The following is a 24,324-nucleotide window of genomic DNA, read 5'->3' as shown; positions in this document are numbered from 1 at the left end:
TAATTTTTCCCGTTTTTTTGCACATGTTACGGCCTTTTTTTTTTGCATGCTTGCATTGTTACTGCTGTTACTAGGTAACGTCCAGCAGCCCATTGTGCTGTTTTGCCGTCTTTCCGGGGTCTTATTGTTGATGCCTTGTTGCTAGGTTACTTGAGAGTATTTCTAGCCAGGGGATAGAGGTACTGGCACACATCTGATGACATCTGATGACGAAACGCGTAGAGCTAGGTCACTTCCGGTTTCTGGTCTTCGGAAGGCATTGTGTTCCGGCAACCTCGCTACTGTGCCTGATGTTACTAGCTTGTATGTGAGTACCGCGTATTATTTTTAATAAACTTATTATAAAAATTCACACTATATGGTCCCTTCCTGTTTGTCTCTACCTCACGAGCCCACCACGGTCTGAGGACCCCTGGTGTGTGTAGTCTGGCTCAACTATAGAACATACTGGTTTAGAATTCCAAGTGCCCCAAGCCTGGGAAGATCCGAGAGGAACAAATAGTAAGGTGTGATACCCCTGTAGGGGTTTCTCCTTCTGGTAAGTGCATATCATAGCAACAAGGAGCACAGGCACTTTTCCAACTTACCACTCCACCCAATATTGCTAGGGACCAACACCTGGGGGGACTCTTCACTTGATTGCACTGCCATTTTCAAGCACGGCCAATTTCAAACACAGACTTTTTTGCATTGAACTTTTAACTTGAATACTTGTATATTGATTTTTTATTGTCACCATTGAATACCTCCATATAGATATACCACTGTTTATTTATTCATCTAATTTATTCATTTCTTATGATTCTACTACCTCAGTGCACATCATCACTTTAAAACTGCACATTATTATTTAGCATTTGCCACTTTAATAAGGATTTTCACCAGGTGTGGTATATGTTGTTCACCTTATTCCATATATTGTTTGGCACTTCACCTAGTGTTTTTGTGCATGTTATTATATGTATTTATAGATTTAGTGCTGGTTCACACTACCGCGGCATGACTTTGGGGGCGACCTGGGAAGTCGCGTGCACCAAGACTTCGGCGCGACTTGCACGGACTTCATATAATGAATGTCAATGCAAGTCGTCCTCCGATGTCGCCCCAAAGTAGTACAGGAACTATTCTCTAAGTCGGAGCGACTTGAGTCGCTCCTATTAGAACGGTTCCCGTAGCACTGAATGGACCGCGACTTGTCAGGCTGACCAGTCGCCTGACAAGTCGCGGTAGTGTGAATGGGCACTAAAGGTGCTATTTGTTTATTAATTTATTCATATATTATTCCTCCATGTACCTAGTCATTTACTGTATTTCTGAACTGGCATATTCCAGTTCACCTACTTGTTAGGACTAATAGATTTAGTCCTTAGACCAGTCATTCTCAATCTTAATCAGAATTCTGTAGAATCCCTGGGTTCCTCCATTCCAGGATCCATGCCACTTGACAGACCCAACACCATGACACCAGTGATCTTTTAGCTCTCTATACCATAGCTCCCAACCAGTGGCGTTGCGTGGGTTGTCAGCACCCGGGGCAAGGCAAGTAATTTGCGCCCCCTAACCCGCGGGATTTTAGCCCTCGAGTCTCTTCCACTAGATTAGTTAAAGAAACCCTTACCCCCTAAGCACACGTATTGTTTGTTATGAAAATACTGATGTAATTAAAGTAAAATGCATCTAAATACAAGTTTGAATGACCAGCGTGCCCCCTTTCAATGCAGAGACCAGCATGTCCCCATTCAATGCAGAGAGACCAGCGTGCCCCCTTTCAATGCAGAATGACCAGCGTGCCCCCTTTCAATGCAGAGAGACCAGCGTGCCCCCTTTCAATGCAGAGAGACCAGCATGCCCCATTTAATGCAGGATGACCAGCATGCCCCCTTTCAAAGCAGACAGACCAGCGTGCCCCCTTCAATGCAGAGAGACTTACCTGCAGCGGTGGCTTCTCCTCAGTTCCCTGTGTCTCCTCGAGTCCTCCCGCCACCTGCTCGGCCAATGGCATGCGTTCGCCTTTCTGCCAATCAGGAAGCGGGTCCGAGACCCGCTTTCTGATTGGCCAGGAGGAGGATCCGTGTGACAATAGCGAATTTTCATTCGCTATTGTCACACAATGGGTGGGCTCGTGCGCACTGCTCTGCGCCCCGGGTCCACCCTTTTTTGAAGCCTATTAGAGCCTCTGGCTCTAATCAGTGGATTTAAAAGAAAAACCCACTCTGTGACAGCGGCAGGCTGCTAACTCACTCGCTGCTAAACTGACTGAGCAGTGAGGAGAGACGGCATAGGCGGGGCTTGGCTTGCAACGTTACCCCACCCTACAACAATGGACAGGTGAGGCACAGTCCAGCCCCGCCCCGCCATTTTCACCCATAGGGCGACCGCGCTGGACATCTCCCAGCCTAAAGATGGAGGCAGCCGCAGACAGTGTGTGAACTGTGTATGTCAGAGTCAGACAGACAGAGTGACACTGCGGATGCGCCCCCTCAGATGTTGCGCCCGGTGCGGCTGGCCCCCCCTGCACCCCCCACGCTACGCCACTGCTCCCAACTGATCCCTATTTTGATTGACTGTCCCTGATTTGGAACAATGTCTCTCTGTCCCTCTTTCCTCCTCATTTGTCCCTCATTTTGGTCTAATCTATATAGTTGTACAGTACTCACTTTTGTTGCCAGCAGGTTTAGACATTATTGGCTGTGTGTTGTGTGTTATGGCTGTGTGTTATTTTGAGGGGACAGCAAATTTACACTGTTATACAAGCTGTACACTCACTACTTTACATTGTAGCAAAGTGTCATTTCTTCAGTGTTGTCACGTGAAAAGGTATAATAAAATATTTACAAAAATGTGAGGGGTGTACTCACTTTTGGGAGATACTGTATATAAAATGCACTATTTACAGTGCCTTGCGAAAGTATTCTGCCCCCTTGAACTTTGCGACCTTTTGCCACATTTCAGGCTTCAAACATAAAGATATAAAACTGTAATTTTTTGTGAAGAATCAACAAGTGGGACACAATCATGAAGTGGAACGAAATTTATTGGATATTTCAAACTTTGTTTACAAATAAAAAACTGAAAAATTGGGCGTGCAAAATTATTCAGCCCCTTTACTTTCAGTGCAGCAAACTCTCTCCAGAAGTTCAGTGAGGATCTCTGAATGATCCAATGTTGACCTAAATGACTTATGATGATACATAGAATCCACCTGTGTGTAATCAAGTCTCCGTATAAATGCACCTGCACTGTGATAGTCTCAGAGGTCCGTTTAAAGCGCAGAGAGCATCATGAAGAACAAGGAACCCACCAGGCAGGTCCGAGATACTGTTGTGGAGAAGTTTAAAGCTGGATTTGGATACAAAAAGATTTCCCTAGCTTTAAACATCCCAAGGAGCACTGTGCAAACGATAATATTGAAATGGAAGGAGTATCAGACCACTGCAAATCTACGAAGACCTGGCCGTCCCTCTAAACTTTCAGCTCATACAAGGAGAAGACTGATCAGAGATGCAGCCAAGAGGCCCATGATCACTCTGGATGAACTGCAGAGATCTACAGCTGAGGTGGGAGACTCTGTCCATAGGACAACAATCAGTCGTATACTGCACAAATCTGGCCTTTATGGAAGAGTGGCAAGAAGAAAGCCATTTCTTAAAGATATCCATAAAAAGTGTCATTTAAAGTTTGCCACAAGCCACCTGGGAGACACACCAAACATGTGGAAGAAGGTGCTCTGGTCAGATGAAACCAAAATCAAACTTTTTGGCAACAATGCAAAACATTATTTTTGGCGTAAAAGCAACACAGCTCATCACCCTGAACACACCATCCCCACTGTCATACATGGTGGTGGCATCATCATGGTTTGGGCCTGCTTTTCTTCAACAGGGACAGGGAAGATGGTTAAAATTGATGGGAAGATGGATGGAGCCAAATACAGGACCATTCTGGAAGAAAACCTGATGGGAGTCTGCAAAAGACCTGAGACTGGGACGGAGATTTGTCTTCCAACAAGACAATGATTCAAAACATAAAGCAAAATCTACAATGGAATGGTTCACAAATAAACATATCCAGGTGTTAGAATGGCCAAGTCAAAGTCCAGACCTGAATCCAATCGAGAATCTGTGGAAAGAACTGAAAACTGCTGTTCACAAACGCTCTCCATCCAACCTCACTGAGCTCGAGCTGTTTTGCAAGGAGGAATGGGCAAAAATTTCAGTCTCTCGATGTGCAAAACTGATAGACATACCCCAAGCAACTTACAGCTGTAATCGCAGCAAAAGGTGGCGCTGCAAAGTATTAACTTAAGGGGGCTGAATAATTTTGCACGCCCAATTTTTCAGTTTTTTATTTGTTAAAAAAGTTTGAAATATCTAATAAATTTCATTCCACTTCATGATTGTGTCCCACTTGTTGTTGATTCTTCACAAAAATTACAGTTTTATATCTTTATGTTTGAAGCCTGAAATGTGGCAAAAGGTTGAAAAGTTCAAGGGGGCCGAATACTTTCGCAAGGCACTGTATCTTTCAAAAAGTGTTTCACAGTGCTAAACCTTTCATGCAATTTCTAAATTGCTGAATAAGTACATTTTAAAAGTCAGTATGCATAAGTGTGAACCCAGCCTAATGGCCCATACACACTATGCATTGAAAGGGGGCAATTTTCTTTAGATTTTTTCCTTTAGATTTACCAAAACCATATAATATAAGGTCAAATCTAAACACTTTCAAATTGTATGCAATCTGGCAGGCCCTTGTACTACATAGTTGAGGGTAAATCTAAAGCAGGGGTGGGGCATTGAAAGGGGGCACGCGGTGGTCAATCTGCATTAAACGGGGGCAAACTGTGGTCAGTCTGCATTGAAAGGGGGCACACTGTGGTCAGTATTCATTGAAAGGGGGCACGCTGTGGTCAGTCTGCATTAAACGGGGGCACACTGTGGTCACTCTGCATTGAAAGGGGATACGCTGTGGTCAGTCTGCATTAAACGGGGGCACACTGTGGTCAGTCTGCATTGAAAAGGATGCATGCTGTGGTCAGTCTGCATTAAAAGGGGGCATGCTGTGGTCAGTCTGCATTAAAAGGGAGCACGCTGGGGTCAGTTTGCATTGAAAGGGGGCACACTGGGGTCAGCCTGCATTGAAAGGGGGCACGTTGTGATCAGTCTGCATTGAAAGGGGGCACGCTGGGGTCAGCCTGCATTGAAAGGGGGCACGCTGTGATCAGTCTGCATTGAAAGGGGGCACGCTGTGGTCAGTCTGCATTGAAAGGGGGCACGCTGTGGTCAGTCTGCATTGAAAGGGGGCACGCTGTGGTCAGTCTGCATTGAAAGGGGGAACGCTGTGATCAGTCTGCATTAAACGGGGGCACGCTGTGGTCTCTCTGCATTGAAAGGGGGCACGCTGTGGTCTCTCTGCATTGAAAGGGGGCACGCTGTGGTCACTCTGCATTGAAAGGGGGCATGCTGTGGTCACTCTGCATTGAAAGGGGGCACACTATACCTTGATTACTGAAGGTCCCTTTCACACTTTTGTGACTTCAGAGTCACGCAATTTTATACAGCGTTTTTTGCCGCAAAGCAATGCCTATTACATTTATGCATACATTTTGTACGGCCCCCAAATGATGTTACAAAAATCCAAATGGCCCTTGGCAGAAAAAAGGTTCCCCTGATCTAAAGGAATTCTAACAACAAAAGTTGTGTAACCAGCTTTAGAATACCTTGGTGACAACGCTGCTGCGCAATTTCCCTGCAGAACAATCAGTGTTGTCATTATATTGCAGGAAGCTCAAAACAACAAACGTACTGTGTTAATGATCAGACTGTAGCCTACCCTTTTTTTTTTTATTTTGCTCAGAGTTCCATTTTAAAGAGCAAATCTGATTTGTTGCAACACGCAGCTCAGATGAGTCTTTCAGATACGGTGATTGAAGGATGCCCCATCTGACGGTAAAATACCAGGCTAATATTCGGCTTTCACTTATCTCGAGCCTCCAGATCAAATTTTCATAATGCTCCACTTCAAATATGAGCCTGTCTCCTTACATCCTAAGAAATGTACTGTTAATATTTCAGGCCTGCATGCGGCTCTGGCATTACACAGACCTCTGAAAATGAATTTTCTGCCTCTGCATTAGCAGATGAAAGAGATATCTAGAGGGAATTTGCAAAGTGGAAAAAAAATATACTGAAGAGAAAAAAAAAAGGTTTAAAAGAGGATGTTGGATGAAGGCACCGGGCCCCAGGAGGTCGGAGAATTGTGGAAACAGTGCAGAGGAAAAGCCAGTTCCTTCCAGGCCTGAGGACTCCCAGGGAATTCAGATGATCCATTCTGGGACTTCTACAACGTATTTCAATGTTAGATTAACACCTGTGCCTCTGCTGGGACAATGAGCTGCATTAAGGGAATACATTTATAAGAGCTTCCCTTGCTGACTTAGTTTGGAAGGTGCAAGAGACCCAAAGCCTTCCATTCAGTCTTTCCCAGTTGTACGACTCTTCTCCTGGACTGAAATTGCCTACTCTGATTTCTCTGCACACTGTGAGCCTCTCACAATCTGCATCAGAAGCTGCAGCAAGTCAGATAGAGCCCACCTCATTTCCTGGCTGGGGGATACTCAGCATCATCTAGCTCAGTGTTTCTCAACCTCTTTTCGGTCAAGGCACCCTTTAAAATTATAGACAATCTCAAGGCACCCTTTAACCCCTTTCCGACCACCCGCCGCCTTTTTACTGCAGCAGTACCCACGTAGACCTATGTCGGTCGCGCACGGGAAGCTAGGGGGCGAGCGCGCCCCGCCGCTGGCACGCTCCCGCCCCCCACTCAGCAGCGGGGAAGCCGATGCACAGGTCAGGCTGCTCCAATTGCCATCTGACACCCGCGATCGTTCCCTGCTTAGAGAGAAGAACGGTCAGCTGTTGTAAATACAGCTGACCGTTCTTCTCCCTGAAATGATCACAGAGCCCCTGTCATCCTTCTATATAGGATCACAGGTCTCTATGGTCATTTCAGAAGCCACGCCCCCCCCCCCCACAGTTAGAATCACTACCCTAGGCTCACATTTAACCCCTTACTCACCCACAGGGTTAACCCCTTACCTGCCAGTGGCATTATAACAGTAACAGTGCATATTTTTAGCACTGATTACTGTAGTAATGTCACTGGTACACCCAAAAGTGTCAAAAATGTCCGTTAGGGGTCTGATCTGTCCGCCGCAATGTCGCAGTCCCGCAAAAAAATGCAGATCGCCGCCATTACTAGTAAAAAAAAAAAGAAACAATAAAAATGACATAAATCTTTCCCGTAATTAGTAGATGCAATAACTTTTGCGCAAACCAATCAAACCAATCAAAACACGCTTACTGCGGTTTTTTTTTCCAAAAATATTTAGCAGAATACAAATTGGCCTAAAATGTTAAAAAATGTTGATGTTTACATTTTTTTTTTTTTTTTGGGAAGGTTATATAGCAGAATGTGAAAAATATTGTTGTTTTTTTTTTTCAAAATTGTTGCTCTTTTTTTGTTTATAGCGCAAAAAAATAAAAATCACACAAATACTACCAAAAGAAAGCTCTATTTGTGGGGAAAAAAGGACATCAATTTTATTTAGGTACAGCGTCGCACGACTGTGCAATTGTTTGTTAAAATAACGCAGTGCCGAATCGCAAAATATGGCCTGGTCATTAGGGGGGAAATCCTTTCCGGTCTTAAAGTGGTTAAAATGGTGAACAGTCTCAAGGTTCTCAACATTCTCACCCCATTCTAAAATGTAAACAACTATTCTAAAAACTTTACATAATGTAGCAACATCCACACAGAGGACACCCAATGTTAGAGGTGTTTTATTCTTCCAAAGGAAATACACTTTTGCACACTGGTACTAATTAGTAGTCTATCTTTTCTCTTCTCCCTCAATTTCTCTCCATCAGTCAGCTAATGTTACCCCAGTGTTGAGGGAGAGGCAGAGGAGGATTAAACAAGGATGTTGTGGAGGCAACAGACATCCTCCTTATTAACCAATGACATCAGGGCTGGACTGACCATCGGGCCTGCGGCCAGCAGCACAGCCCGCACTCGCAGCATCGGCCATGGAAGCAAGCAGCTGCAGATGGCAGCTCCTTCACTCTGACTCCGGGCTGCTCGCGGGGGCGGGGACGGGCCGGGGAGAGAAGGTAAGTGCGGCTCCTCACGACGCCAGTGTCTTCAGTGCTGTGCAGCCCCGGTGTTACTGAATAGGAGGGGGATGGGGCAGCTTCATATAGAGGATTTGATGTTTCCCTCTTCCGGATCCTGCTGCCGCTGGATGGATGCCTGATTCTCCTCCTCCCTTCTGCAGGCATTCTGCGGCTGCAGGAGAAATATCAATTTCTCTATATACAGCTGAGCTGTCCCATCCCCCTCCTATTCAACTTCTTTTACTGCCCCCAGTGATCTTAACCCTCCCCCAGTGCTCTTTAGCCCCCACCCCCTGCTCTTCAAGTCCCCACAGTGCTTTTCATCTCCCCCTATGCTTTCTGGCTCCCCTAGTGCTCTCCACCCCCCTGTGCTCCCTGGCTAAGTGATTTCCAGTTCCCCCCCAGTGCTCTCCAGTCCCCCTGGTTTTTCCTGCCCCCCCCCCAGTGCTATCCACACCCTGCGCCTTCCTTAATTCTCTCCAGTTCCCCCCCCCCTGCCCTTCAGCTCCTCCAGTGCTATCTGCTTTCCCTGTTCTCTCCAGCCCCCCTAGTGTCCTATCTTCTATCATGTCTGCAGTCTCTGACCTTCTTTTGTATCACATCTGCAGTCTCTCAGGTATCATGTCCGCAGTCTCTGACCATCTCCTGTATCATGTCCTCAGTCTCTGACCATCTCCTGTATCATGTCCTCAGTCTCTGACCATCTCCTGTATCATGTCCGCAGTCTCTGACCATCTCCTGTATCATGTCCGCAGTCTCTGACCATCTCCTGTATCATGTCCGCAGTCTCTGACCATCTCCTGTATCATGTCCGCAGTCTCTGACCATCTCTTGTATCATGTCCGCAGTCTCTGACCATCTCCTGTATCATGTCCGCAGTCTCTGACCATCTCCTGTATCATGTCCACAGTCTCTGACCATCTCCTGTATCATGTTCGCAGTCTCTGACCATCTCCTGTATCATGTCCGCAGTCTCTGACCATCTCCTGTATCATGTCCGCAGTCTCTGACCATCTCCTGTATCATGTCCGCAGTCTCTGACCATCTCCTGTATCATGTCCTCAGTCTCTGGCCATCTCCTGTATCATGTCCGCTGTCTCTGACCATCTCCTGTATCATGTCCGCAGTCTCTGACCATCTCCTGTATCATGTCCGCAGTCTCTGACCATCTCCTGTATCATGTCCGCAGTCTCTGACCATCTCCTGTATCATGTCCTCAGTCTCTGGCCATCTCCTGTATCATGTCCTCAGTCTCTGGCCATCTCCTGTATCATGTCTGCAGTCTCTGACCATCTCCTGTATCATGTCCGCAGTCTCTGACCATCTCCTGTATCATGTCCGCAGTCTCTGACCATCTCCTGTATCATGTCCGCAGTCTCTGACCATCTCCTGTATCATGTCGTCAGTCTCTGGCCATCTCCTGTATCATGTCCTCAGTCTCTGGCCATCTCCTGTATCATGTCCTCAGTCTCTGGCCATCTCCTGTATCATGTCCTCAGTCTCTGGCCATCTCCTGTATCATGTCCTCAGTCTCTGGCCATCTCTTGTATCATGTCCTCAGTCTCTGGCCATCTCCTGTATCATGTCCGCAGTCTCTGACCATCTCCTGTATCATGTCCGCAGTCTCTGGCCATCTCCTGTATCATGTCCGCAGTCTCTGGCCATCTCCTGTATCATGTCCGCAGTCTCTGGCCATCTCCTGTATCATGTCCGCAGTCTCTGGCCATCTCCTGTATCATTTCCGCAGTCTCTGGCCATCTCCTATATCATGTCCTCAGTCTCTGACCATCTCCTGTATCATGTCCGCAGTCTCTGACCATCTCCTGTATCATGTCCTCAGTCTCTGGCCATCTCCTGTATCATGTATTCAGTCTCTGGCCATCTCCTGTATCATGTCCTCAGTCTCTGGCCATCTCCTGTATCATGTCTTCAGTCTCTGGCCATCTCCTGTATCATGTCCTCAGTCTCTGGCCATCTCCTGTATCATGTCCTCAGTCTCTGACCATCTCCTGTATCATGTCCTCAGTCTCTGACCATCTCCTGTATCATGTCCTTAGTCTCTGACCATCTCCTGTATCATGTCCTCAGTCTCTGACCATCTTCTGTATCATGTCCTCAGTCTCTGACCATCTCTTGTATCATGTCCTCAGTCTCTGACCATCTCTTGTATCATGTTTGCAGTCTCTGACCATCTCCTGTACTATGTCCAGCGGGAACACTCTGCAGCCACACCGCACAGCACACCCAAGGTAATTGGAGGACTGGAGAGAGGAGTGACTTCTACTTAGGGATTTATTTTGCAGATAGGCTGGACTGGCACTGGCAGCAACAATTTTATTCAAAGAAATCAGGATTTCTTCTGCAAATTGGCTGGCACTGGCAGCAACAATTTAATTCAAATCAGGATTTCTTCTGCAAATAGGCTGGCCTGGCACTGGCAGCCAGGCATAGTACTAGTCTAGTACTATGCCTGCCAGTGCCAGGTCAGCCTATTTGCAGAAGAAATCCTGATTTAAATAAAATTGTTGCTGCCAGTGCCAGCCTACCATGGGCTGATCTGATGTGTGAAGGTGTAGGGATTGGGGTAATCTGAGGTGGGAAGGTGCAGGAATTGGGGTGATCTGAGGTGTGAAGGTACAGGAATTGGGGTGATCTGAGGTGTGAAGGTACAGGAATTGGGGTGATCTAAGGTATGATAGAGCAGGAATTGGGGTGATTTGATGTGTGAAGGTGCAGGAATTGGGGTGATGTGAGGTGTGATAGTGCAGGAATTGGGACTGATCTGATGTGTGATAGTGCAGGAATTGGGACTGATCTGCTTCATACTATTTTTAGGACTCAACCATCAAAACAGGATTTAAAGTAAGACAAAATAAACAGCATCATATGGCAGCTCTGATCTAAATTGAAGATAAACTAAAAAAGGTACCGTAATCGAATCCACACATCCTGGAACATTAAATCCTGTCATCAACCATCCCGACGAACGCCACGCCCCGCCACGCCCCCCCCTCGCGGGCTGCTCAGTCCAAAATGCCCGGGCCTATTTTTTGTCCCAGTCCGGGCCTGAATGACATCATTAGTTGTTAGGATGCCGGTGTCTAGTAAGTCTTAATGGTGTACAATAAAAACTCATGGCTTGGGGTAACCAAAAGGCAGGCTTAATTCACCTGCTGGATTGTATACAATTGTTGATCAGGCATTTTGCCAAGGCATCCTGGTTGAAAAAGTTGGATCTAGCCCTTTCCTCGTCAGCCTGACTGTCTTGTCTCTTTCATTCATTGGATTTTAGTTATTTTAATCATAGAGGCTCATCGTCAAATGTTGGCGTTACTTAGGGTGGTGGAAATTCAAATACAGCCTGACTAGTAACAACCACCCCTCCAGACTGACACCCACCTATAAAGGCATTTTGGTATCTGCAAAATTCCTCCCACGAGCCAGCCCACTGCTTGCATGCGCCTGTCTTCTTTGCATTTACAAGGGAATAGAACCTGGGATAAACAACGGGCCAGTGTGGGGTCGGCGCTATAGTTACTAACATGTATTGTGGTGCGATGCACTGCCAAAAATTGTACATGAACCTTTATTTGTGGAATTTGGTGCAATAGGCAGCCTATTCAAATGATCAGCGATTAGACTTCAATATTGTAACTTATGAATGGGCTGACATAACCTGAGCATTCATATGCAAATAAATGGGCTGCCATAACCCGCATTGAGGTTTGTGAATTGTCACCCACAGTAGTGTGAATGGGCCCTGAATTTGGCTATTCATGTGTCATTTTCATATTTTAGGTAGAATGTTACAAAACAAGTAAAAAAGGCTTCTTCTATGATCCCCCCGATGGTATTTTCTGTCCATAGTAGTACTTGAATGGAGGCCATATTGGCTGACATTATGAGTTTAAGGAGGGAGGGAAAGGTTGGAGAAGTGAACGTCATTTCAGAAAAACTACAGATTCTTCCAATTTATGAGACATTATGAAAGACTGTGAGGGGTGGCACCGGGAGTCCAATCAGGATCTGTTGTATGCATACACAGTAAAGGAAAAAAGTATTTGATCCTCTACTGATTTTGTACGTTTGCCCACTGACAAAGAAATTATCAGTCTATGATTTTAATGGAAGGTTTATTTTAATAGTGAGAGACACAAAAATATTAAAAAAAAAAACGCATTTCAAAAACGTTATGAATTGATTTGCATTTTAATGAGTGAAGTAAGTATTTGATCCCCTATCAATCAGCAAGATTTCTGGCTCCCAGGTGTCTTCCTTTACAGGTAACGAGCTGAGATTAGGAGCACTCTCTTAGGCCCCTTTCACACAGGCGTTCAGATCCGCCTGTCCGTTTTTTTGGCGGATCTGAACGGCCCCCTCATGCATCTCTATGGGGGATGGGATGTCAGCAGAGACATGTCCGCTGATATCCAATCCGATCCATCAAATCTGGACGGATGGAAACGATATTTTCCATCCGTCCAGCGGATCGGATCGAATGGGATCGGATGAGAACGGACCGACGGTCCATTCCTATCCTATTTCCCCCATAGAGATGCATAGGGAACTTTCAGCTGTGTGACACAGCTCTCATCCTCCTGCTCAGCGGGGGATTAGCGGCTCGATCCCCCGCTGAGAAAAACGGAATCCGTCCGGCGGACGGATAGTGTGAAAGGGGCCTTAAAGGGAGTGCTCCTAATCTCAGCTTGTTACCTGTATAACAGACACATGTCCACAGAAGCAATCAATCATATTCCAATCTCTCCACCATAGCCAAGACCAAAGAGGATGTCAGGGACACAATTGTAGACCTACACAAGGCTGGAATGGGCTACAAGACCATCTCCAAGGAGCTTGTGATTATTCGCAAATGGAAGAAATGCAAAATAACTGTCAATCTCCCTCAGTCAGGGCCTCCATGCAAGATTTTACCTCGTGGAGTTTCAATGATCATGAGAATGGTGAGAACAGCCCAGAACTACACGGAAGAATCTTTTCAATTATCTCAAGACAGCTGGACCCTTGACACCAAGAAAACAATTGGTAACACACTACGCCGTGAAGGACTGAAATCCTGCAGCGCAAGGTCCCCTGCTCAAGAAAGCACATGTACAGGCCTGTCTGAAGTTTGCTAATGAACATCAGAATGATTCAGAGGAGAACTCAGTGAAAATGTTGTGGTCAGATGAGACCAAATTCTAGCTCTTTGGCATCAACTGAACTCGCCGTGTTTGGAGGAGGAATGCTGCCCATGACCCCAAGAACACCATCCCCACTGTCAAACATGGAGATGGAAACATTGTGCTTTGAGTGTGTTTTTCTGCTAAGGGGACAACTTCACCGCATCAAAGGGATGATGGACAGGGCTATGTATCGTCAAATCTTGGGTGAGAACCTCTTCCCAGGGCATTGAAAATGGGTTGTGGATGGGTATTCCAGCATGACCCAAAACACACGACCAAGGCAAAAAAGGAGTGGCTCAAGTGGCCTGGAGAAAAGACGTCTGAGAGGGGACATGATAGCAATTTATAAATATCTTAATGGGGATCTCAGCTTAGAAGAAAAGCTGTTCATTCGAAGGAATTGCATGAGGACTCGAGGACATACAATGCGATTAGAGGAGAAGCGTTTTAACCTCAGGCAACGTGGGGGGTTCTTTACTGTTAGGGCTACAAGATTGTGGAATTGTCTACCACAAGAGGTGGTTTCTGCGGGTAGTATGGTGACTTTCAAAAGACTCTTAGACTTACATCTCAAGGATCAGGAGATTGAGGGCTATGTTAGATGATTACAGTCACACACACCTACACAGGTTGAACTGGATGGACTATTCAAAAGGAAAAAAAGAAAAAAAAACACGATGTGGGGTGTTTATTCAAAGACAGGGAGTCTCGCTCCGTCTAGCTCATAAGGCAAAAAATAGAAAAAAAGTAGAATGGTAGTCCTCATTTATGACGTTGAGTAGATCTGGAAGAGCGATTGGCTACTTGCCAATCTGGTTGCAAATGTTGTGGTTTCTGATCGTCACTGTCTTCCGGCGGATCTATTTTGTCCGGGAGGATGTTCCATTGGCGAAGGCTTCTTAGCCCTTGTTCTTTAGTAGTAATCTGAAAAGTTGATCCTAAGTGGGTCACGCATAGCTTAGCCGGGTATTTCCACTTGTACAATATTTTATTATCCCGAAGAGCTTTAGTTATTGTGTTAAGATTGCGCCTCAGTTGAAGGGTGTGCTGGGAGTAATCCGGAAGGATCTGTAGTGACGCGGCCTGATCGGGAAGATGTTCCTTTTTCCTAAAGATATCCATGATTTTTTCTTTCACTAAAAAAAAGTGGATTCTCACCAATACATCCCTGGGGATCTCTTGGGATATAAAGGAGGGTTTCGGGATGCGATGAACCCTATCTATAGTAAGATCAGAGTCCGTGAGATCGGGCATGACTTTGGAGAAGAGATCGTGTACAAACCCTGATAGTTGAGACGTTTGTATAGATTCAGGAATTCCTCTTATCTTGAGATTATTACGCCTCGATCTATCCTCCAAGTCTGCTATTTTGGTTTGGAGGCGCAGTAAATCTTCTTGTTGTGAAAGGTGGGAGTCAATTAAAGCGTTGTGAGATTCGACAAACTCTCCCATTTTTGTCTCAACTACATCCACTCTATCTCCCATCTGGTGCAATTCCTTATGGTAATACTGAATTGATGTTAAAATGTTGTTTTGCATAGATGTATGGAATATTGATAACATTTCCTTCAGTGTTGTATCTGATACTGGTTGACCCGTAGTTGGGAGATGTATGAAGGGATCTGGTTGTGGTGTAAAAGCCCAATCACCCTGTGGTTTTATGGCATTGCTGCGCCTCTCCGTGGATGAGTTACTATGCTGCTGGGTACCTTTAGTAAGAAGTTGGATTTCTTCTTGTTGCTCTTCCTCCTCCCTCCTTGGTTTAGATTTAGCGGGGCTCTGCATTGAAGGTGATGCAGGGGAAGAGTCTGTTGAGCGTGCTACTCTCATGGGTGAACTATCTGGCTGCTGCTGGGCTGTTATATGACCTGCCTCTGGTGTCATCTCTAGAGGGCGAGATGGTTGTGAGCCATAAACGCCCCTGCCGCCATTTTGGCGGAGCCCCGCCGCTGTTTGCGGTGCTTGCGGATAAAACTCAGATAGTTTACGTAATTTCACGGCGGTTATTTTCCGTCTAGGCATGGTAAACAAGCCCAATAGACCTCCTTCGATATGCGGTCTCTGTATATGGTGGGCGTCTGGACACAAAAAAATATCAAAAAAAAAAATTGATAGGTAAGTAGGTAGGAAAGTAGGTAAGATTGTGGGTCAGTTTCGTCAATATCCAGCTACTCTATTCGGACCGATATGCAGCAGGGGTAAGTGTGTGGCCAAAACGAATTTTTCACAACAGGGCAGTATATAAAGAGTATATAGAGAGAACAAAGCTCTCTGTGTGTCTTCTGATGGCCCCTAAAGTCCGTGGGTAATATGCTGCCTTTAGTAGTGTGGCCGTAACTGCTGTGAAGCAGACTCAGTTGGTCCCCTTAATACAAGGCTTCATTCACTGCCAAGAGATGTGCCCTTAATACAAGACAGTACAACAGGGCAGTACATAGAGAGTATATAGAGAGAACAAGGCTCTCTGTGTGTCTTCTGATGGCCCCTAAAGTCCGTGGGTAATATGCTGCCTTTAGTAGTGTTTCCTTTTGAATAAGCACTCCACATCGTGCTTTTTTTTCTCTCCAGCTGAAGATGCAGCTACAGCTGCGCACTTGGCCTGTTTGGGCCTCGTTCTTTTTTACTTTTTTATATGTAGTGTTTGTCTGTATGATAGATTGTATGTTTACATGCTGTTTTTTTCTTTTTTTTTCTTTATTTTTTTCTTACTGCTCTTCTTTGCTTTTGCTTTCCCTTGCAGAACAGGCCCACGAGGAGTACGCGAAGCTGTATGCCACGATCGATAGGAGGCACCATCATGCTCTGGCTTACCCTTCAGGCCGGCACTTAAGACCGGACGAACGGTATCTTTTTTCTCACCTTTTGTCCCATGTGGACCGAACCACCCTAATTGTAATTTGGCACTGTCTAGAGGCTATTAAATTTAATAGTCATTCGAGGCACTATTCTTTTAATATATATCTACACCCCATGTTTCAAAATAGAATGTACTACTATGTCCTTACAACTATTATCTTTGAATGTTAGAGGGTTGAACCACCCCGCTAAGAGGTACTCCATGTGGAAGGAAGCATGCTCTCATAGGGCAGATATTCTCGCTATCCAAGAAACACATTTTCGGCTTGATCACAGCCCGAGATGCTCCCACAAGGACTACCCGCACATTTTTCAATCCTCAGCAGGGGAAAAAAAAAGAGGAGTATTGGTGGCAATTAGAGATTCAGTGTCTTTCACCTCCGATAGGGTGGTATTGGACACAGAAGGTCGCTATATTATACTTAACTGCACTATCGATAATTGCCTATACACCATAGTAAATGTGTATGCCCCTAACACGCACCAATTAAGGTTTTTTCGTAAACTGTGGGTAAAAATTAACAAACTTAAATCAGGAAGATTAATTGTCTGTGGAGACTTTAATATGGTGGCAAACCACGGTATGGATGCTTCATCCAAGGGAAGATCCTCGGCTCCTTCCTTGGCTACACTCATCCATGCTGAGGGGCTCCACGATGTGTGGCGTTATCAGCATGCAGAGGAGAGGGATTATTCATACTTTTCTGTGAGCCACAATTCCTACAGTAGAATTGACATGTTTTTAGTTGACATACAAACACTATCATATGTCACTCATACATCTATTTCTCCGATAACATGGTCAGACCACGCACCAATTCACATGTCATTGTCCCACCGCCCTGTCTCTCCAACTACATTTACATGGCGATGTAACAACTCCATTTTATCAGATCCTGAATCTCTCAAATCTTTGGAAGCCCAAGTGGAGGAATTTTTTTTCTATTAACAATACACCGGATATAGATCCGACATTGCTGTGGATTACACATAAGGCTTTTGCGAGAGGACTCCTCATTCAGCTAGGGGCTAAGCTGAGGAGGAGGTTCAACCGCAAAATGGAAGATCTTATTCGCGATGTCCAAATGATGGACACTGCAAATAAAAAGACCCCTTCAGTTTCTTATGCCTCAAGACTGAGGTCTCTCCGTGCTGATCTTCGAAGACTCTTGTTGGAACGTCACGAAAACATGCTAGCACACCTTCACATGCAGTATTATTCTGCAAATAATAAAGCAGGCAAATATTTGTCATCTAGGATTAAGACGAAGAGAGTTAAAACTAGAATCAAAGATATTGTACATCCACATACGGGTAACAAACATTTACACCCACAAGAGATAGCGGATGCGTTCGCTGATTACTACAGCACCCTATATAGTCTTAAGAAAGACAAAGATACTCCTCAACCGACGGACGCATCCATCTGCGATTTTTTACACAACCTCCATCTTCCGACCTTGCCGACTGATAAATTAGAACAACTGAACAGACCATTCACTATCAAAGAAGTGACTGATACACTTGCAACTATGCCTTCAAATAAGTCTCCAGGTCCTGATGGATTCACAAATGAATATTTCAGGTCCTTGCAAGATCAACTAGCACCCCACTTGTTGAACCTTTTCACAAAAACTGTTAAGACCGGTGCAATACCCATTGAAATGTTACAAGCCAATATAATCACAATCCCTAAAGTTGGCAAATCTCCTTCTGATCCTGCCGGCTACAGGCCGATATCTCTTTTGAACAGTGACATTAAGTTATATGCTAAACTCATAGCCAATAGGATTGCATTAATTCTACCTACTTTGATAAAGGAGGACCAGATGGGGTTCGTCAAGGGGAGACAGGCGCCTGATGCTACAAGGCGAGTTATTAACCTGCTCCATCAAGCAGAGCGCACTAAAACGCCTTCTCTGCTCTTATCAATAGACGCAGAGAAGGCGTTTGATCGCGTCCATTGGGGGTACATGAGGGCAGTATTGGGAAAGTTTGGTTTCACCGGACCAATCTTCTCGGCTATTATGAGCTTATATACATCTCCAACTGCTCGAGTGCTCTCTGCGGGCTCCCTATCCAAAACTTTCCCAATATTAAATGGCACGCGCCAGGGGTGCCCACTTTCCCCTTTGATATTTAATTTACTGATCGAGCCCTTGGCGGAAACGTTAAGACAAAATCCTAGGATTTTTGGCTTTAAATTTCAGCACCTACAACATACCATCACGCTTTTTGCGGATGACATAATTCTGAGCTTGACGAACCCCATCGTGTCCTTACCTGCTGTCCATGACACTTTACAGACATTTAGTAATATTTCCTACTACAAGGTTAATTTCGATAAATCAGTCATCCTAAATATGGGCATACAGGGCCATGCACTTAGCCACCTTAAGCAAAACTTTCCTTATACATGGACCCCCCAAGCTTTGCAATACTTGGGTATAACCTTGACATTTCCAACTTCAGGGCTACAGACACTCAACCTGCGACCATTGATAACTTCCATTTCCAATGATACTAATAAGTTAAAGAAGACGGAACTATCATGGGCAGGAAGAATAGCTGCATTTAAAATGACGTGCCTCCCTAAGATAGTGTATATTTTTCGCGCCCTTCCGATTCATATTCCTAAACACTTTATTAATTCGCTTAACAAACTCCTGCGCACCTTTGTTTGGCAGGGGAAACGTGCAAGGTGTGCACATCTACATATGATACGACACAAATCAGTTGGTGGGCTGGGACTACCAAGCCTTGAGGACTATTATCATGCATCTCGCTTGGCTCCTTTACAGTATTGGTTTACCCATAGAACCCATAAAATTTCTCTTCCGTGGCTTCCGATTGAAGCTGCACTATCTAACACACAAGATCTATACACACTACTTCTGGCAGACATGTGGAAACCTATAATAATCCAGACCCTTCCGTTAACAATAAGAGCTTCTCTACAGTCCTGGCGCCACCTAATTGCTCAATTACAGTTACAATCACAGCCAAATAACATATCAGTTCCCATACCCCTATCGACAATGTGTATCTTGCTCCCTAATGTTCATATTAATAAATTGGTGGTAGCAGGTATCGACACAGTGACACAATTATACCAAAATAATACCATTAAGTCCTTTGCAGCCCTTCAACAAGAATTTTCACTTACTCCCCAGGCGGTTTTTGCTTACATTAGTATAGTGAGCTTTATATCTAAACACCCACTCCCTAAACTTGAAATTCCTCAACTACTTTGGAAATATCTTACAGACCCAAACTCCAAGCTTAAAGGGATATCGGTGTTTTATAATCAACTACAGCAGAAACTTACCTTCTTTAAATCATCGTACATGAAGAAATGGGAAAGAGACCTCGGTATGTCCTTCTCCAATGAGCAATGGAGATGGGCGATACGAACGTCTTATAGAGCAACACAGTGTGTAACACATTGGGAACAATTCCAAAAAATAGTCACTAGATGGTACCTGTCCCCCTACCGCCTGTCCCTAATATACCCTAAATATGATCCATTGTGCTGGCGTGAGTGTGACCAAACTGGCACAATTTTTCATATATTCTGGTCTTGTAAAGGTCTTGTTAGTTTTTGGAGGAAAATTTTTGAAGTACTTTCTGAAGTTTCCGGCATACTGATTAAACCTGAACCCGCAATAGCGTTACTATTTTTGGGTATTGAAAATATACCATTTGATATCAGAACAGTATTTATACATATACTGATAGCAGCTAAAACGGTAATTGCCAGATGTTGGAAACAACCTATAGCCCCCTCGCATATAGAGGTAATAGGCTTAGTTAACCAGCACTATTCTTTGGAAAAGGCATATGCTTATTCAATGTGTCGTGGTAAGAAATTTCATACAGCTTGGCTTCTCTGGCAACAAAGTCCTTACTTTCACAGTGTCTAACGGTAGAATCGAGGCGGATGGATGGTGAGACACAGAGTATGATGGTGCCTCCTCCGGTATCTGTCTTGGCATTTTTCTGTTTTGTTTTTTTTTTTCTCCTTTTGGGGTATCTCCTATGTATTTTCTATACACCCACTAGGTAGCCTCTGGGCCCTGAACGCATACAGTACTGGACTTCCTTGTATCCTGTTCTCGCTATTTAAAATACCATAAGGTATTGTGATCAATATACTATATCAATAGTCTTTCCCTTTTTTCTTCTTCTTTTTTTCTTTTTTCTATCATTATTACCTTGCGTTAATCTATTGTGCTTCCATGTGATTGTTTCTTTTTTGTGAAAATCAAATAAAAACTAATTGAAGTTGAACTGGATGGACTATTGTCTTTATTCAACCTCACCTACTATGTAACTATGTAACTATGTAAGAAGAAGCAAATTAAGGTCCTGGAGTGGCCTAGTGAGTCTCCAGACCTTAATCTCATAGAAAATATGTGGAGGGAGCTGAAGGTTCAAGTTAACAAACACCAGCCTGGAAGCCTTCATGATTTGGCAAGGATCTGCAAAGAGGAGTGGGACAAAATCCCTCCTGAGATGTGTGCAAACCTGGTGGCCAACTACAAGAAACATCTGACCTCTGTGATTGCCAACAAGGGTTTTGCCACCAAGTCATGTTTTGCGAAGGGGTCAAATACTTATTTCACTCATTAAAATGCAAATCAATTTATAACTTTTTTTAAATGCTTTTTTCTGGATATTTTTGTTGTTATTCTGTCTCTCACTGTTAAAATAAACCTACTATTAAAATTATAGACTGATCATTTCTTTGTCAGTGGGCAAATGTACAAAATCAGCAGGGGTTCAAAAAGTTTTTTCCCTCGCTGTATGCTGACAATAGAAGAGTAAACATAAGGATGACTTAAGCTCGGTTCACACTGGGGCGGCACGACTCCTTACTACTTCGGGGGCGACTTGTGCATTACCATGCACCGCGACTTCGGAGCGACTTGCAGGGACTTCACATAATGGAAGTCTATGCAAGCCGCTCCGAGGTCGCCCCGAAGTAGTACAGGACCCTTTTTCTAAGTCGGAGCGACTTGTGTCACTCCTATTAGAACGGTCCTGTAGCAGTCAATGGACCGCGAGGGAGCGCGACGCTGACAAGTCGCCTGACAAGTCGCGCTAGTGTGGATCGAGACTTATCAGTGCACTGCTTCTCTTACACTGTCCATTACAGAGATGTATAGTAACTAAGTAGAACTACTTCACTACTGTACTTAAGTACCGAAAGGCGGTATCTGTACTTTCCTAGAGTAGAATTTTTTTCTCCTACTTCCACTTTTACTTCACTACATTTTTTCAATGATTTCAATACTTCTACTCCGATATTTTTTTTTTGTGCTGCATAGTTACTTGTTACAATTATAAAAATTACCACTGCCAGAACAGTAGATGGCAGGTTTCATGAAGCTCAAAACATGTTTATTATCAGCGCATGCGAAAATAAATGCTACTGTATGTATAAATAAAAGCTGCATTTGAAATAATAAAAAACAATATAATGTTCAAACTTTTGACTTCTTTCTTTAATAACTACATAACACAGTACTTGTACTTTTACTTTCAGTACTTGAGTAGCAATTTTTTTTTCAAAACTACTGGTACTTTTACTTTCAGTACTTAAGTTGCAACATTTTTAAAAAAACTACTTGCAATACTTAAGTACAAAAAATGTTGAATACTTTAGTACTTCTACTCAAGTCACTTTTTGATCGATCACTTCCACTTCTACTCAAGTCACTTTTTGATCGAGCACTTGTACTTTTACTCAAGTATGGGTTTCGAGTACTTTATACAACTCTGCTGTCCAATCACAGGTTGGAGGTGACCAAACTCTGCAGGCAACATACCTCCCAGGAATCTGAGAATAGAAGCTTCTAGGTGATGTTTCTCACAAAGGTAATTTGATAAACAGCAACCAAATTTCAGTTACAGTGAATGACAGCATTGAAACTGTTTTTCCTATCACATGGTTTAAATATGGTTTGGCAATTTATTGAACGCTGTACAAAATTCCTTCAAAAGTCCAATAACAAAAACAGTTCAGAAAATAATGTAATGTAGAGGGGACTCACCTTCCTCACTGATGGAAAGTTTTTGTATGAGCCATTCCATCACGTCATTACCTAGATTAATACACAGAGAATTAGCTGCAATTTTTAAACAAGATAATATACAAGAAATGCTAACCTCTTGCAGCAAATGCAATGTCAAAAAGATAATACAAAAGTTAGGCTAAGACTTAACCCTTGGGTGGTTCAGGGGATATGCAGTCGGCTAAAGGATAAATACCAGAGCGTGGTTGTAAATAAGGTTCACTCAGAACAGAGACCGGTCACCAGTGGTGTACCATAAGGCTCTGTCCCTGGTCCTGTTCTATTTAATCTCTATATAAGTGATATAACTAAAGGCTTGTTGGGCAAGGTATGACTTTTTACTGATGGCACAAAGGTGTGTTATAGGGTTGATTTCCCTGGAGGTGTCTGTAACATGGAACACGATTTGGTATTGCTGGAAGATTGGTAAAACCAGTGGAAACTTCAATTCAGTGTTTCTAAATGTAAAATAATGTACTTAGGGAAAAATAATCCTTTGGGAGAGTACAACATTGGGGGTACAGGGTTGAGGAAAAAGATTCGGGGGTACTAATTTCAGATGACCGCAAAATGAGTAAACAGTGTGATCAGGCAGTGGGAAAGATGAATAGAATTCTAGGATAAATCACTAGATGGGTCACCAGCAGGCGGAAGGAGGTTCCGATTCCCCAATATAGATTTTTTTTAATTGAAATAATCAGAGTTGCTTTATTAAAGGAGTACAAAAATAGAACATACAGAAACCAAACTGTACAAAACTAAGTTGAAATGGTAGTACATACTGTAGATACAATCAAGCACTTGCATTGCAGATGCAGATGAAAAAGATGAAAGCATAAAATAGATAGATATACATGGCTACCAATTTTGGGGGGAATGACCCGCAGTATCACAATCTCATTCCATCAACTATAGAAACCATATTGTCCCAGGGAGAGGTCAGGGAGCAAGAGGGAGGGGAGGGCACGAAGTGGAGGGAGGGGGAAGGGAAATAGGCATTATTCAAACACTGGGGGTTACGTAACGAGGGTAAGCAGAAGCTCCCCTCTACTGAGAAGTCCACGGCTGCCACACCTTCTCAAATTTCCAAGGACAACCACAACTGACGTACGTCAGTTTATAAAGAGGCAACGCGGCGTCAATCATAGCCTCCCAGGATGACAGAGTAGGTGGAGCAGAAGAGGACCATTTACAAATAATCACCTTCTTAGCATAGAATAACAGATATGAGATCAATATTTTACTATGATGGGATCTCTGAACGTCATCATGGTTCTCTAGCAGAGCCAGTTCTGGAGACATAGGAATTGATAAGTCAAGTCTGAGATTGATAAGCTCAAAGACTGTAGACCAAACAGCTTGTATCTTAGGGCACTCCAAAAACATGTGAAAGTAGGTTCCCAACTGAGTCTGACAACGAGGACAATAAGCGCTCCTATCCGGTTACATTTTATGCAATCTCACCGGGGTAAAATAAACACGATGTAGGAATTTTGTTTGTATTAATTTATCCCGTGAGGAAATTACCAGTTTCGAAAAATGTTTAACCACTTAAGCCCCGGAAGATTTTACCCCCTTCCTGACCAGGGCTTTTTTTTGCGATTCGGCACTGCGTAAATTTAACGGACAATTGCGCAGTCGTGCGACGCTGTACCTAAACGAATTTGACGTCCTTTTTTTTCCCACAAACAGAGCTTTCTTTTGGTGGTATTTGATCACCTGTGCGATTTTTAATTTTTGCGCTATAAACAAAAAAAGAGCGTCAATTTTGCAAAAATAACAATATTTTTCACATTTTTTTATATGAAATTCCCAAAAAAACCTGTAAAAATCAAAAATTTTTAACATTTTTGGCTAATTTGTTTTATGCTACATATGTTTGGTAAAAAAAAATCGCAAAAAGCGGATTTTGATTGGTTTGCGCAAAAGTTATTGCGTTTACTAACTAAAGGGGTTAACTTTATTGGGGAAGGAGGGGTTAAGTGTGTCCCTAGGGGCGTGCTTCTAACTGTGATTGGACATGGCTACTGGTGT

The 24,324-nt window shown here is 43.9% G+C and overlaps 1 protein-coding gene across 2 annotated transcripts in view; it reads right to left on the bottom strand.

Annotated features, from left to right (window-relative positions):
* The window catches only part of RGS11 (regulator of G protein signaling 11), a 259,340-nt gene that overhangs the window by 154,316 nt on the left and 80,700 nt on the right, over nucleotides 1-24,324 (bottom strand). For both annotated transcript variants that reach the window (XM_082260013.1, XM_082260014.1), the window contains exon 3: nucleotides 22,270-22,320. In XM_082260013.1, coding sequence (XP_082116139.1) covers nucleotides 22,270-22,320 — 51 coding nt within the window. The remainder of the gene's footprint in view (nucleotides 1-22,269; nucleotides 22,321-24,324) is intronic.

Source organism: Pelophylax lessonae, assembly GCF_965119305.1.
Source record: "Pelophylax lessonae genome assembly, chromosome: 6".
NCBI classification, from domain to species: domain Eukaryota; kingdom Metazoa; phylum Chordata; class Amphibia; order Anura; family Ranidae; genus Pelophylax; species Pelophylax lessonae.
The sequence above is the reverse complement of the archived record's forward strand: the minus strand, read 5'-3'. Positions and strand labels throughout refer to the sequence as shown.